Here is a 16,845-nt window from a genome sequence, read left to right as displayed (position 1 = left end):
TCCGCAACATACCTCCTGCAGTACATGCATTAAGAGATATAACTGTCTCAAACCTATTTGGTATTGGGGGGGGAAAAAATCTATGTTTAATGTTGTCAAAACAAAGGGAGCTTACCATTTCAGAGATCTTACTAAATTGGGAGAGTGACAAACAAGTGCAATTTCTGCAGCAAGACAGTGCTCTATGACCAGAGCAAGAAAAGGAAACCCACAGAGACCTGAATAGTTTGCACTTCAATCTATTTATCAAAAAAGGGAAAGTCACTGGCCAAATTTCCCCCATGCGAGGGCAGTTTTGAATAGTATGTCAAAAGAAAATCTTGCCAAACAAAGATTTGGATGTCTTCACATATAGGTAAACCAGATATTGGATCATCATTGTAGCACATATGGAAAAATGTGTATAATCTACTTCCTGTATTCTTCACGGGACTAATGGCATCTCAGCTTCTGCAAGACCTTATTTGTGCCTGTACCAGTAGGTATTGGTCTACAGTTAAGTGTGTCTATAGTCAGAACGATCTTTCCTTCATAGAATTGCATATATGCCTACGCAAGGAAGACTGTGGTAACCCACATGCTCTCAATAGAGATCAGGAAGATGATGATAATGATGTTGACTAGAAATGTCACTAGTCACATTTCAATGATACTGTCATAAATGGATAGGTAAGGTAAGGGTTAAGTTTCTTTTACCTGGAAAGGGTAACCAAACACCTGACCAGAGGACCAATCAGAGAACTGGATTGTTAAAAGTCAGGGGCGGGAATTTGTATACCAGGGGTCTTTGATGTTTGCTCAGCTGTGAGTAAACAAGTGTTTCCTCCTAACTCCATCTTATCTTAAGTTTCTTCTAAAACATCTGTAAGTACCCAGGAACGCAAAGTAATTCGTCTATGATGATCTTTGTGGTGTTGTTTACCTGTATGTATTTGTTGACTGGTTTATTGGGCTATCTTTTAAATCAGACTGTTTTTTCATATCTTCTTATAAGCAAGAGCCTGTATTGAGTTTCTTAATGCAAGATTATTGTTTTATATTTTCTTTTCTATTATATTAAACTTTTTCTTTTAAAACGTGTGGAAGTTTCTTTCCTAGGAGGCAAAGGGAAGGGAAAAGCCAGGCTGTGAAGCTATTTCCTATTGCTTTCAGGGAAGGAGCAGGCTACGGGGCAAGAGACAAAGAATCATCTCTGTTCTCTTGTGGTTTGAAGTTTTTTTCCGTTACTGTTGCTACGAGTAGCAGACACGGGGAAGCAAAGCCAAGCTGGTGCATTTGGCATCTCAATGTTCCTGAGGGTAGAGAACGCTTATCGCTTGGGAAGTAGAGAAACCGGTTTCTGGGCAAGGCGGGGAAGGAGGGAGAAGGGATTTTTTCCCCTGCTTTTAGCATCCAAGGATTTGGAATCTGGAGTTACCCACCCGGAGGGCTGGGACACCAGAGAGAGGAAAGGGGGGTCAGGCCCCCTAAGTAAATTACCTACCTGACCTGGTGGCAGCCCAAATACCCAAGCTGGTAGTGAGCTTGGGGGAGTTTCAGGTAAGCCCCCAGACTTTTGGACGCAAAAGTCCAGGTTTGGGACAGGACCAGATTGTGGACGCTAAAGTTCAGGTCTGGGACTGGGAGGCTAGATTACCACAGATACCAGTACAAATTTATTATTAGATTTTGTTTTACCTTTTAGACTGTTGTTGTGATGCTTTAAAGTTACAAAGAAATCCAATCTTGTGTCTTGAAATAATACATAGAGTAAATATACTAACAAACAAAAGCAAATATTTAAAAGTGGTCATTTTAATGTGACGATAGTGTCACTATTTATTTCTGTGTCTATGGTAATGGCACCACTTGACAGCTCTGCATCATCTCTCATCTTAAAGTAGACATAATAAGCTTTCAGAATGATGTATGTGCACATAGTGAGGGTACATTAAGTCTAACAAATCATGGAGCCTGCCACGCGCCTACAATGGCATTAGTATCAGATATGTGAATGACAAGCAAGAAGCACACAAATGAAAGATGAATTCTAATCATACTTACTTGACTATAATTAATTTTGCCAAATCCATGGCTTTAAATACTTTTGCTAAGCCCTAAAGTGTAACATTTTGTTTTTAAGCCAATTTCAGACCTGAATTCATATACAGGAATTAACCAGTGTCATTTCTATAGTTTGTATCAGACTCATACAGTATGAAGGAATCACTCTAGTACAGGAATCCTGAACAATCTATACATAGCAGTGCCCCCATCCTGCACAGTGTTGATTTAAGGCACTAATGCAGTGGTTCTCAAACTTTTGTACTGGTGAGCCCTTTAACACAGCAAGCCTCTGAGTGCAGCCCCATCCCTTATAAATTAAAAAAAAACCCCACAAATGTTTATATTAAACACTATTATAAATGCTGGAGGTGAAGCAGGGGTTGTAGGTGGAGGCTGAGAGCTCACAACCCCCCTGAGAGGTCACAACCCCATTTGAGAACCCCTGCAATAAGGGCAATCAGACATTCTGAGATGCAATATCACCAGTGACCAAAGTCATTTTTGACAGAATTGGATGCTTAACCAACGTCCAACACAGATACGAAACAGTTGGTTGAAGTTCAATCCAAATAAGAAACCGGTGGGTAGGGAGAAGCCTCTGGAGGGTTTGGCAGTGGTGGGGGTTGCATCTGTTCCCTCAGAGGTTCTGTCTGCTCCTCTGTTTCCCGCATCTACCCATTTCAACATTGCCCACTCTCCCCCTGCAATACTAGGGGTTTTGTGCACCCCATTTCCCCATGCCAGGGTCTCTGCCTCCCATTTCCCCTTCAGCACTGTCTCTATCTTCCCGCCACCTCCCACCCCTCCAAGCAGGATCTCCCTTCCTCAGCACCATGCCAGGGGCTCTGTTCCCCTATTCCTTTCCTCCCCAACACCATGGGTCCTGTTCCCACCCACTCCTCTTATGCCACAGGCTGTGTGACTCCCCTCCCTCAAATCAAACTCATAGAATCATAATGTCAGGCTACAAGGGACCTCAAGAGGCTAACTCCAGCCCCCTGCACTGAGGCAGCAGCAAGTAAATCTAGACCATACCTTACAGGTGTTTGGAGGTTAAGCACAGAATGGACAATGACGGGGAACCCACAACCTCCCTTGGAAACCTATTCCAGAGTTTAACTACTCTTAGAGTTAGAAAACAGTTCCTAAAACCTAACTTAAATCTCCTTTATTTCAGATTAAGTCCATTACTTCTTGTCCGACCTTCAGTGGACATGGAGAACAATTGATCACCATCTTCTTTATACCAGCCCCTAACATATTTGAAGACTTTTTTTAACCTTTTGTCTTTGGCCAGCTTTTCTACACATTTTGCTATTTTTGTAGCTCTCCTCTGGAGTCTGTCCAAAGTCCCTTTATTTCCCCTGGACTGGAAGCGAGGGGTACACTTTTGCTTCCCTCCCCACCACAGAGTAGGAGTTGTGGAGACAGGACACTAGAAGGGAGGAATGAAGCCTTCTCTCTCTTCTCCTTCTGGCTGCCCCTGCTGGATGAGCATCTACATCACAGCTCCTATCAGGAAGGGGAATTATTTATTTTCTGTCTGTCTGGATGATAAATCAGTCAGGGTGTCAAACACATTAAATTCTACTGGGACGATGAGTAGGGGTTATGCTGGAAGGCATTAAGGGGTACCATCAACAAGCTGTTTGATCTACAGACAAGTGTAGAGGTACCTGAAACTGTGGCTTCACTGAACAGATGACAGCAACTTCATATGTTCCCCATTTCTCCCCACATCAATAGGGTTCTGCCCACTGATAACTAGATCACTCCCTGAAATTTTGGAAATGATCTAATGCACCATTCAAAAGTTATCACATTACACACACTCAACTCGATTGCATTTCTGTTTGTCTGTAAAGTCTTTCCTAGCTTGGCCAATAAAGTCTTAAGAGGTCTGAGTCCTGGCTGCCTCAGAGACCATGAACCTTGCAATCATGTAGATCAGCCCAGGCACCCCTGTTAATCAACCAGAAAGACTCAGACTATAAGGCTCATTGCAGGACATTGCTGATGGATGGTCATGGATTCAAGCTTGCTTATATTTCAGATTACTAAATTGTGCCTAATTACTTGTCTCCAGACACATGTATGTTAACACACACGTAACGAACAAAAAAAAAAAAAAAAAACCTTCCAAAATGAACACTGCAAAAAGAGTTGAGACTAGTACTCTATCCACGGACAACTCTGCTCCTCAGACACAATGCAACTTTCTACCATAAAGAGTAAATCTTGTCAATGCAGGAGACAGAGCTTCTTGGGGGCTGGTCCAGGAATGTGGAACAAATTCCCATAGGAACCAAGAATCACCTCCAACCTCACCACCTTCCACTCCGAGTGTAAGGCACACTTCTTCAACCTGCCTTCTACACCAGAAATACATAGCATTGTATGCATATCATTTTTAAACTTACCATAACTAACACTACACTGCACACACAATTTCCCCCCTCGGAAAAGGATGACCTGAAGAACGAACCACACATGACAAATGTTAGCCATGTCATTTAATGGACCACTGGAAGCTGCTCAGATACTACAGTGATGAGGTCAGTATAATTACCTATATAGAAGAGTAATCAAATTAGGATTTTGTCAGAAGTGTGTATGGAGAGAAGGGTACGCTAAATTAAAGTTGAAAAACTACTTTGCACACCTTGTCACCAAGTTCTCACACATGTAAATCCAGTGATTTAACTCAAAACTGATCTCATTTATGGTGGTTCAAAGTGAGAGAGACAGTCTATCCAACAGCCAAGATCCAAACCAGTTAGAGCTTTATAAAATCCATCAGTACCTGGATTTACACCCAAAACCTAATATGGATTCAGTGCAGTGGCCAGAGAACGAGTCTAACAGGTTCCCTGTGGTTACTGGCACCTCCTACAGCAGATGGAACATGAAGTGTCTTCAAGTATAGCATATTTTAATGATACAATCTATAAATTCGTAGATTCCAAGGCCAGAAGGGCCACTGTGATCACCTAGTGCAGTAATACTGGGTCCACATTAGATTTGGATGAACTGTAGTTTTGAACTAAGTTGGGATATTAGCATGAGCAATGGGCCCAAAGCATGTGACCAAAAAGAATGAGTTCATGCGAAAGAAGAGTTGTTGTGTTAAACTTGTAGTGACCCTTCATAATATCAGTCTTATCTTAAAGTATGAGTTGAAGTAACAGAAATAAAACACAGTTAATTGGATACCAGGTGCAGTAACTAATTTCCTGTATAAGAAACTGCTTCAGTTGGCCTTAACTAAGATCTGATAATTGGCAATGACATCACTTGTTTGTTAAAAAGAGTATAAAGTCAACTCTTAAAGGGTTCACTGCTAATACCTGCCTGATCAAGCTGAAGACACCCAATACGGGTCTAGGCACTCCTGGAGGTTAGCCCATTTATAAGTATCTTGATCACATGCTTAGAAGTGTTTTGTTACCATTTTGATGTACTAAATTGCTTATTATTTAGGCATGTTTAGAGCAATTATAAACAGCTTTGGCCTTTTGTTTTAATAAATGAATTTACGGTTACACTAGTGTCATGGAAATACTGTGCATAAATAATAATACTTCCAACGCTTAGTCTGTCTGACCTCCTATATAACACAGGCGATAGAACTTCCAAAAAATAAATTCCTAGAGCATATCTTTTTGAAAAACATCCAATCTTGATTTGAAAATTCATCACTGATCTGCCAAAGTCCCAGTTTGCAGACCCTCATGGCACTGTGCAAAGATGATGAGATTCTTCAGATCTAGCATGAGCAAGGTCTTGGATGGGAGGCACCTTTTGTCTAACTGATTGGTTGGAGATCAACTCCTGTAATGTAAAATGGCTATTGGTAATTAATATGGGTATGGTCTACTTGCTGTCAAGTTATTTTTATTAAATTTATGGGTTTAAAAAGATATAAAATGTACCCAAGGTTGTGTGTGATATGTGCATATTCTATGTATGAAAAAATAAATAAATCTCTTCCATGATTAGGTGTCCCAGAAAGAAGAGACTGGTGGTTTTAATTAAATAAACAACAGACAGTCTATTTTATGTATTCCTAGCCAGGGAAATGGTGCTCACCACACAAAGGAAAGAACTCAGGTCATCTGGAACTCTTTTATATGGAATGCAGGAACAGAGCAATTTTGAAGTAGTTATAAACTATAAAACAATGCAACATTTTTTTTTATTTAAGATCTCTGTCCAAAAATTTCAAACAGATGCCCAAACTTTGGTGCTTAACACCCATATTTAAAGGAACTAAAAGCGGCAGGATTTTCAGAGATGTTGAGCACTTGTCATTCCTATTGACTGCAATTGCTTGGCATCTGAAAAATCAGGCTACTTATTTGGCACCTATATATGGATTGAGTGTCTGAAGCTAGGCACTTAAAGTTTGAAAAATCTTGGTCTATACAAACACTATATTGTAGAAAGGTGTTCAAATAACATACCAGTAAGAGGAGGCTTGTGTGAATGAAGAGTGCAGGGTATGCTGACAATTAATTTGTGGTCTGGAATTGGAAGTACTGCCACATCTGATTTCCTGTTGTATAAAATGAGAAGAAAATAAATGAGATTTCTCAATCAATACTGTGATACAGGTACGCATTTTCATGGACTTTTGTTTCAAATGGGATATAAAAAAATATAGAATACTCATTCACTATCAGACTTCACCGTAAGCCTTGGGGAAGCTAAATATCTAAATGTTGAGTATATTCGTTTTCCTGAAAGATAAAGGGCAGTTTATGAAATTCCGGAAGCTTTGGAGAAAATACAGGTAATAAAGGGATGAAACAAGAGGGGAAAAAAATCCAAACTAATTGACAGTTCTATCACTTTTCAACTACTTTAACCACAAGAACCCACACCACACCCTTACCTTATGTGCATACATAAATACATACACACGGCCCTCTGCTATGGTGAAGAATGCACAGCACAACCCCATCCACTTTTTTTCCTCCTGATTCTGGGCCACCTATTCATTGGACTGGTCCCCCAGTAAGAGAGAGAACAGACAAAGGACTGCTCCAACTTCTAACGGCAACCAACAGCCCCAAGCAGATAGGACTGCAGCTGGGAAGTGCCAACAAGGGGAAGCCTTAGCCATGTCCCCTTTCCCAGAGCCATGCTTCATACACAGGCAACTGGGAGAGACAGGAGTTGCTTTGGTCACTCTGTGCCACTGGAGAATTCCCCTTTCATCGGGATGATGCTCCCAAGAGCGGCTGTGCCAGTTTTAAGTGCTATATGCATCAGGTGAGGGGCAAAAAGTGACTGGCATGGCACAGATACATGTCTTGGCATACAGGTACAGTACCACAAGTATAATTTGTAAAGTCAAAATGATTAAGAACTTAAAAACTGGATTGTAACGCACAAATCCTAATGATATTCTGAACAAAAAGAGCTCTCAGCCATGCATACAGCTGTATGTTTCTATTGCTTCACACTGACTAAACAAGAGATTCTAGGCTACAGAGTGACACACAGTGACAATCCTGGAAGCTTATTATATAGCTTATATAAGAATGACACATGCAGAAAGAACAACCACTTAGAAACATCTTACTAAAAATAGTCTCTCCTACCTTAATGGCAAATCTATACTTCCTTGAACTCTCCCCAACACAAGAACTTCATAGGGTTTTTTGTGGGAAGAATCTAATGGAAATACAAATTCTCCAGATCTGGTAATCTGACAAAAAGAAATGAGAAATAAATTTTGTATGTGACTAGGCATACAACAGCTACATTTTTTCTATTAGTTATTATTAATCACACCCCTCCACCTTCAATACAAAATGAAGATATAAAATTACTGCATCCCAGTGAAGAGGTAATGACCTTTAAATACAAAAAACATGAAGGGACAGAAAAATTACACAAATATGAAGAAAAGCACCATGTTGCATGGCCCACCCACCAAAAGCAAAGAGATTCATAACTTACTTTCACCCAGTGCCACTCAGCAAGAGTCTTCACAGACCAATAAGGATAAAGTTCATCCTTAACAAAACGTAGATGCTTCTGTCTATTGGTCACCCATGTGACCACAAGACAATTTGGAGCAGCTAGCGATGGTATGGGAATTTGCTTGATTTGCCATGAAGACAAGTGGCTATATCTGTACCTCGGTATATTCAGAAAGTGTATTAGCAAATACAAAACTAGTATAAAAAAAACCACAACAGTGAAAGGGGCTATATAAAGCCCCAACTCTGACATTCTTCTTTAAGAAACATTTCCTGAATACAAATAAAACCACAGTTAAATAAACTTAAATATGAGTCAAGAGTGACATCTAGTGGCCAACTATGTTGGATGCTTACAACCCCCCATATTAGAGAGAGAGAGATTTCTCCCATTCCCAAAACATGTCAGGTCTGTAAGAATTTTACTTTTTAAAAAGGCTGACTTCCACTCTTAATTTTGACAAAGATTATTGCTTTTAATCCAATACTCTCATTTGTACACTAGAATAAACTATTTGATGACACAATAGTTTCTGTTTATATTATAGCTTCCACTCAAGTCAATACCATTCACTCTGTAGTAAGAAATCTCCCATCTGAATGAAAAGCAAATGGAGTAACCTATAAGCGTAAGAGCAATGCCAACTTGGATTGTCAGGTTAAAAGGTCAAAACAGTAATCACTTCTCAAACCATATATAAAAGTCATTTATAATTTTAAATTAGTATTTCTGTTAGAGGTACAGTAGGTTGCTCAAAATAAATCTGAATACTATAAAGTTAATTTTACTCCAGTGTGAAGAATATAGTGAGGTTTTTAGATCATGTCTCTAATTTATGGAGGTGGTTCTTTATTCTTTTGAATGCCATGCTATCTACACTAGTAACATAGTAGTTTTCATGGAACTCACTAGTCACTCAGGATGCAGTCTTCCTATAAATGTTGCAGAACTATTTTTTTTCAGTTAAGCACTAATCTCAATCTGTATTTCTACTCTAGCTTAATTATTTTTAATCATACAGACCAAGATCCTCATGTTGAATGGGAAGCTAAACCCCATTCAACAAGATAGTCCACTGATCTGCAATGAGTAAAAAACCTGAAACGAATCTCCACTGAAGCCCTTGGCTGGCTTTCAGCTCAAAAATTAAGCACTTGCACTCATTGTGGAAGAGTGTGCCTTCCTCAAAGGGGATAAAATAGAAAGGTGAGTCCTATTATGAGTGGTGCAGCAATTTCAAAATACAAACCTGTACCACATTCAAGAACAGAAATAACTGAGTTTTCTGCTTTGACAGAGAGTTGGATATTTTATTTAAGGGGAAGGGGAGGGATGATGGGGATGGGGTTTTTTGGTTTGTTTGTTTTAATGACCTTAGTAACAAAAAAAGACTGTATTATTACGTGTGACCCTGGTAAACCAGCTGCCAGCTCTTGCAAAGTCTGTAGGCCGCAGGTGACAAATTCATAGCTGGAAACAGACCAGCTCACCTACATGTTACTATTGTTCAAGACAGGTGTTAGACTTAAGGATATTTAGACTGTATAAAATGCTGCGTGCATTAATCGTACTTGCAATGTCCGTATTCCATGCTACAATGTAAAATATAAGTTTGTTTTATAATTGTAAATATGCCTGCTCTGAACTTGTGAACTCAGACAGGAAGAGTGGCTGCCTCTTACCCACCCAGGAGGGCTATCAAAATTAAGTGGGCCATTGTAGGACATAAGCTTTGTTAATTACCCCAAGGAGAAGTATTGCAGAAGGCCTTGCCCCATTGTTTTGAAAGCTGGAAGAGGGAAATAAAAATAGCTGATATGAAGATTTTTCATTTCTTTACTGTTTAGACTCTTACTAGGGCTGGAGCTAAGAAACAAAGCACACATCCCCAGTGCTAACCTGACTTAAGCCCTGAAAAGACATTCAATGCTGACAGATCGCTACAACACTATCACCTTTTGGAATCATAGACTGAACTCAATTGTGCATATCTGTTGTGTGCTTTAACCTATAAATAACATTTCCCCTAGTTGTTAAATCCTTAATTAGTTTACTATACGAAACAAAACCAGTGTTGTTTTTGGTGTGAGATAATTGATCTGGGTTAAGTGACTAGTCTCTTGGGACTGGGAGCAACATGAATATTTTGTGATCTTTGATGTGACTATTTATCACAAAGTCCATATTGCCTGGGCAGCAAGATAGACTGGAGAGCCTAAAGAGACTGTGACTTCATAGTAAGACTGTTACAGTAATCCAGGAGTTCACACTTGTTACTGGGTTGGTGAAATCTAATTATAAAACATATTACCAGTTTGGGATGTCTGCCCTGAGGTTGGCATTCATGGCTCTGAACCACTCCAGACAGCATGACATTATGTACCCCTTTTTTTTTTTTTTTTTTTTTTTTTTTAAAGACAGTAGCTTTCCCCTCTATTTCCCAATGCCACACAACCTTAACTGACCACACCAAAATGTCTTACTGGCAGACACACTTCACTTGAAAAGTCTGTAATGTATTATTACTATTTAAGAACACCTGAAGAGAGTTAATGTTGTGCATATGAGTGTGATTTTCAGAATTGCATTGATATGTATTGTCTGTGGTAGTATGCTAGAGCAGTTTATTTCAGAAGAGGCATCTGGAACTCTATTTGGATTTTATGTTAAGAGGCAAGGCACGAGATGCAGATATTAATGTTCTAAGCAACAAATTTCTTGAAATCAGACTTCTGATGTCACAGGATTAGACTGGTGTTTTTAATTTTGAAATCCACACAAAAAAGTTTGCTAACTCAGGAAATACACTTAACTTCAACTCTATCCTGTCTGTGCAATTTTTTGTTTTTTTTAATTGCAAGCTTCCAGAACTACAGGAGAGAAAATATATCAACATTCACTTTGGAAAGTTATATGTCCAAATTCTTCACCATTTTCACCACTTTTACATGGTGGTGAGTCTATGTAACAAACTGAGTCCTGTTGGAATAAAAGTTAGTTGGCTCACTTAAGAAACAGGCCCATGAATTCTAATGTAATGACTTTGCAAACTAGAGTTCTCAGCAGCTGACACCATTGTGCCTGAGAATTTCAGTACTGTATTATTAAATTTTCTACTTCTACCGATCAAGCAGAGAATCAAACCCACAACAAAAAAATTCTGAAATTTCCAAATTAGGCCTCAGTCCCGCAAACAGTTGTGTATGCACTAATTTTGAAATCAATGGTACTACTCATGGTATTAAAATTGAGCACATCCGTAAGTATTTGCAGGATTGGGGCTTTGCAATAAAATTGGCTTCAAGCTCTCCTGGAAAGTAATTTAAGTGCCAATCCTATAAGCCCTTTGGCATATGCTTAATTTGAAGCATTTGACTAGCCTCAATGAAATCCATGAGATTACTCACAAACACACATACTTCAGGTTAGGCACATGTCAAAGTGTTTGCAAGATTGAAAACTGCTAGCTTTGGCCCCAATCTGTTGGATTGCATTACCACATTATATCAACTGCATCTGTGTGGAGGTAAAAAAAAACAAAAATAAACGCACAATCAGAACTTTGCAGGAATGCTGCACTAGCGCATGAAAAAAATCAAATGTGGGGTTTGGCAGCTTTTTAAAAAACCAAACAAACAGGAAATATATAAATTTACAAAAAAGTTACCGGTTACTTCTTTTAACAGACTTGTTCTGCCATGGTGGATCTATCACAATTACATCATATTTATTCTTATCTAGAAAGAAAGTAAAATTGAAAGACTAGTTTTAAAACAAAAAGCTAAAATTGTTCCCGAAAGTGTAAGCAACCTAATTACAGAGACCAGAAGACTAGACTGTGCAGCAGAGGGGCGATATTCTATTTTGCTTTTACAAATAATTAACTAAAATGCTTCTAACTGCTTTAACTTACCACAATATGATAACTATCATTTTGAGGAAATTAATGAAAACTGATAAATGTGTCAATCTAAGATATGTTTCTGTTATTAATGATTTTTAAAACGGCTGATCAGTTAGAGCTATGGTTTTAGGCCCCACTCAGACTGCTATGTTATGTCATGTTGGTTACAGGTGTATTGTAAACTACTACTACTTATGTATTAATGTTTCAGCCAGTTTTATCCTGCCAGTACTGCAACCACCATTTTAGGTGTCGTAAGAGGAAAAAACCCTTAAAATTCTTTATCTAAATTCAGATTTCTTTCTGACAGAATTAGATCACAATTATATTCAGTTAAAAATACTGAATGAGATAACCCGTGTATTTAAAAGGCACAAACTAACTATTCACAGTGAAAAAGCATGTATAAAGAATGATGCAACCACCATTCTAAGTTTTTAAGAACAAGTTAAACCAGGCATGTGCAAACTATGGCCAGTGGGCCTCATCCAGCCTGTCAGACCTTTTATGTGCGGCAGTAATTTGAGGTCTGATCTAGAAAATACAAAATGTCTTTATTCTTTCATGTACCTCAATGTAGTAAGCCATTTTGCTCAACAGACATACAGCTTGAACTCCCAATTTGTCAGGGGAGAACTAATTGTTAGGTTAAATTCCACTGCTTGCATGTCCTTCTTATCAAAACATGGGTGATTTCTTTTTAATTTTAAAATGGAGTATTTGAGAGTGGGAAATAAAAGTAACTATCAAATCACTGATTATTGGTTACAGCCTAAATAATTTGTTCTTTTGGTACTACACATGAAGGAATTAATGCTGGAAAAAAAAATATTTCTCTCTTCTTAAACACATTGTCATATTGTAGTTCAAAAACAGGGAATTTTAATGAGTAAAGATACTTACAATTCAGAAGTGGTTGCATACAGGAAATATCAGATAAAAGGAAACTGCTTTTTGGTGGCACCAGGTACTTCTGCCCCATTAAATTTATTATCTTTGCATAGTCTGTATTGTTCTCTGTAACGCATGAAAGCAGATCCTGGTCTGAAATGGATGTTTCCTCATCTATAATTTGTGCAGATCGATGGTCATTTTCATTCACAGAAGGAAAACGTTTTGCCATTTCACATAATTCAGCCATCTCACAGCCAACATGTCCTGTAACAACATTCTTGACGCTACTTTGTTTTGCAGAAATGGGGTGAAGAAAACCACTTTTGAGTCCTTCTTTGATTAAACATCTGGTGCCTTCCAGTATCAGACCCCTGATCTGTACAGTAATAAGATATACAAAGCAGAAGGAAAGGATCTTTGAAATGTCTGGCTGAGACCTCTGGAGAACTAAAACAGAAATTTCATACATATTTGCTACATTGCGAATCTGCAGGTTACCATCAGGACCCATATTGAGACAAACAAATTTACAAATCAGGAAAACTGAGGATGTCAGTATCCAGGAATTTTAATATGGTATCTTTCCAGAACCTTAAACTCACTTTAAAAACAACATATTTTATATATTAAATTAAGAATGGCAAAAAAAAATTAGTGAGTCAAATTAATATAACTTGTTTTTAGTGACCATCTAAATGACACCCTCTTAGGCGCTGATCCTGGAAGTTATTCATGCAGGCAGTTCCTTGAACCTGCACAGAATCTCAGTGATTTTAATTGAGAATCTGGTTATGCACTTCCCATCAATGATTCCGAGCCTCAAATTACTCCCTGCATCCATCACCATCACAACCTCACTATTTTCAATTATAAACCAAAGATTACTGTCCATTTATCAGTGTTGCCAACTATCACGAATCTTACAATATTTATTATTGTTTTTAAAGCTCTAGCTCCTGGAATCATGAGGTTATGTGAGAATCTTAATTATAATATAATATAATTATAGCCTTCATGGTCTTAGCATACACACATTCAGGAATACCAATGAATGTACTAGGGGTTCCTATTAAAAACAAAACAAAACACTCTGTTCCTACAACAGCTATGAATAAATGCTAAAATAATTTGTACTGATTTCTCATCCTATGGAGAGGAACAACCTGGGGAGGTTAGCTTTTACTGCTATAAATGCAAAGCTTAATTTTCTAATGGTTTAAATAGAGTCTAACAGAGATTAATAGTGTTTCATTAATAGCTGCTGTTTGTTTACACCTTCATTAAAAAAACCCAAAGTTGTGCACATAGCTAACACAGGCAACCAAGAGATTTCATCACTTGTCCATCTTTCTTACTCCCTCATGCATTGTTTTTATTTAGCCCCAATCTTGCAAAGTGCTAAGTATACACTTAACTCCACAAACAGTGATCTCATTGAATTCAGTTCATGAAGTCTGTGCCCAAGTCTTTTCAGAATCAGGATCTTAAACTGTAAGCAATTTGGAGCAATGCATTTGCATAGCAACCAGCATACGGAACCCCTAATCTGACTGAGACCTCTGGATCCTATTATATTATAAATAATAAAGATAACCAAAGTCTAAAGCATTTTGAGATCTGTAGATAGGAGATGTTACTTGTACAAACAGATCACAATGTTTGGTTGGAGTATACAATGGGGATCCTATAAAAATATTGTGATGTAATATAGAGATTATGTATCTTAATATTTTAAAATACAATTTCAAGAGAAAAATAAAAATGTATACAGTGATTACCACCAATATCAGAAGAAAGGAATGCAAACACCTCTCAATTGAGGAAAGCATTACTATTCAGGAAACACATAAGCACGTGCATGAGTGCATTCCTGCATTGATGCCTTAAAAATCTATTGCTTTATGCTTTTTGCATCTGGTTTATTTTTCAGTTATGTCATATGAAAGGGCCAATGTTTAACCATGGGATCAGCGTATACTTGCTAAAAATGTAATCTAAAAACATGTTTTCTAGCAATAAGATCATGTACAAAAAGTGTCATAACGGTGTTAATGAAGCCATCTGGCACCAAATATTAATGTCTTCTCTCCCATGCTGTTGCCAATATAAAGTTATTCTCCCCACCAAAACTGTGTTTGATAATTCTTTCGATATATTTTATCATTTTTAAAACTACACAAACTAATCTTTTACAACTCTGATTTTTGTTTGTTTGTTAGTAATAAATTATTTTGCAGTTTATATGTGATATGGATCTTGTTTGCAATCAAACAGAACTGAGGAAGCTAACATTTATATAACATTTTTCTTGATTTTTACAGTCAACAAATTTTTTTAATTAATTATATTCAGCGTTGGCTAGAACACAAATCATCACTTTACTGTGCATTTCTACTCTTACAAATGAAATGCCAAGACTAAGTTCCTACTCAGAAAAGGAAATTAAACTCTCTCACACATCTTCCCAAGCCAGCTCACCTTGGAAGAAAAGGAGCACAATTTTTTTTTTAAAGCCACATTTAAGTCACTTCACATTTCTACAATTTTCCATGTACCTGACTGACATGTTTAAAGCTCAAATCATTTTACAAATGTTAAAAAAATTAAATACAAACTATAAAACGTCAAAAAGTAAAGCAACGAAAATTTTGGAAACGTCAAGGGCCAAATCCTCAGATGGCAGAAATCAGAAAGGTAGAAATCTGAGAGTACCAGATTAAAGACAACTATAAGCAGAACAGAGATCAGAGACAAAACTCAATGAAGCAATGATGATTTACACCAGCGGCATGTTACTTGCCATGATGGAAAAAAGCTGCTATCAAGTAAAGCAGTGGAGGAATCAATTATCCCAACTTTGTGGTAGTTTTGTGATATGAACAAATATGTACTAGAATAAGAACATTAAAATATGCACAGAATTCACCAGAAGGGAAAGGCTAGCATTGTAAACCAAAAAGGTGCCAGAGGAAGAGTTTTAAAATGAATGGGGATTTGATCACTGAGCGATTATGAAGTTCTGAAATGGTTTGCCCTTTCTCCAAGCTATGCTGATTCTCCATTTCTACCACTCTTACTCCAGAAAGGACTAAAAGGAAGAAAACAAAATTTAAAATTTTACCATCACCAAACTAGTCACCAAAAAAATAAAAAAATTCCTATTATTCGCATCCCATCATGATTCCATGCCAACCCTAATCATTTTTATATAACGCCTCTGTTACAAATGAACTGTACAGCAGACTAATTTTTATCTTGTCTAAGACTTTCTTGCTACATTACATGACACATTTTTCAAAACAAATTGATAAATAAAAGTGTTTAGAAAGGCTCATTTGTCCAGAGATTCAATTTTTAGATTCCATCAGTACGTCTCAGCTAGTAGTAATCATACCTCCAAAGGTCATGGCTTCAAACTCACATCACGACATAGGCTCTAACTCATTCCTAACACTTTACTGTAGCAAACAGGATACTATATAAGATGTTAAAGAATGGGTAATTCTGCTCCCCCTCCAGTGGATGTGGCACATCAGAGCATCTTTATAAAAGAGCTGGGGAATTATCTCAGTTCGGTGTCCAAAATACACATCATTAGAACTGTTTATACTGCCAAGGCTCAAAACCAGCATCTGTACCATTTTCTTGCAGACATTGCCTACCTAGCTAACTCGGTGCTTACTCCAGGACGTTCAGCTACCTAGAATATTAAAGGTGTTATGCGAAACAAGTTTCTAGCTCGTTGAAATTTCTCAGCTGCAGTTTAATTTTTATACAAACAAACAAACACACACTTAAAATAGTCCCAGTATTGAGTCCTCCACTTGGGGACTGGTGAAACCAAATAGTGCTCTAACTGTAATAAACTGAAATTACAAGACTCATGCTCTATATATTTTGGAATAGTTTCAGAGGGTTCATATTCATAAATTACCTATAGATACAAACTGTAACTTATATCAGAGGGGTAGCCGTGTTAGTCTGGATCTGTAAAAGCAGCAGAGAATCCT

The 16,845-nt window shown here is 37.8% G+C and overlaps 1 protein-coding gene across 4 annotated transcripts in view; it reads right to left on the bottom strand.

Moving 5' to 3' along the window:
- METTL4 (methyltransferase 4, N6-adenosine) overlaps nucleotides 1–16,845 on the bottom strand; it is a 36,809-nt gene that overhangs the window by 10,464 nt on the left and 9,500 nt on the right. For all 4 annotated transcript variants that reach the window (XM_032772520.2, XM_032772518.2, XM_032772521.2 and 1 more), the window contains exons 4-8: nucleotides 12,845–13,211; nucleotides 11,705–11,774; nucleotides 8,014–8,188; nucleotides 7,653–7,759; nucleotides 6,510–6,601 (exon numbers count right to left, since the gene is read on the bottom strand). In XM_032772520.2, the coding sequence (XP_032628411.1) occupies nucleotides 6,510–6,601; nucleotides 7,653–7,759; nucleotides 8,014–8,188; nucleotides 11,705–11,774; nucleotides 12,845–13,211 (811 nt within the window). The remainder of the gene's footprint in view (nucleotides 1–6,509; nucleotides 6,602–7,652; nucleotides 7,760–8,013; nucleotides 8,189–11,704; nucleotides 11,775–12,844; nucleotides 13,212–16,845) is intronic.

Source organism: Chelonoidis abingdonii, chromosome 2 (assembly GCF_003597395.2).
Source record: "Chelonoidis abingdonii isolate Lonesome George chromosome 2, CheloAbing_2.0, whole genome shotgun sequence".
Classification (NCBI taxonomy): domain Eukaryota; kingdom Metazoa; phylum Chordata; order Testudines; family Testudinidae; genus Chelonoidis; species Chelonoidis abingdonii.
The sequence above is the reverse complement of the archived record's forward strand: the minus strand, read 5'-3'. Positions and strand labels throughout refer to the sequence as shown.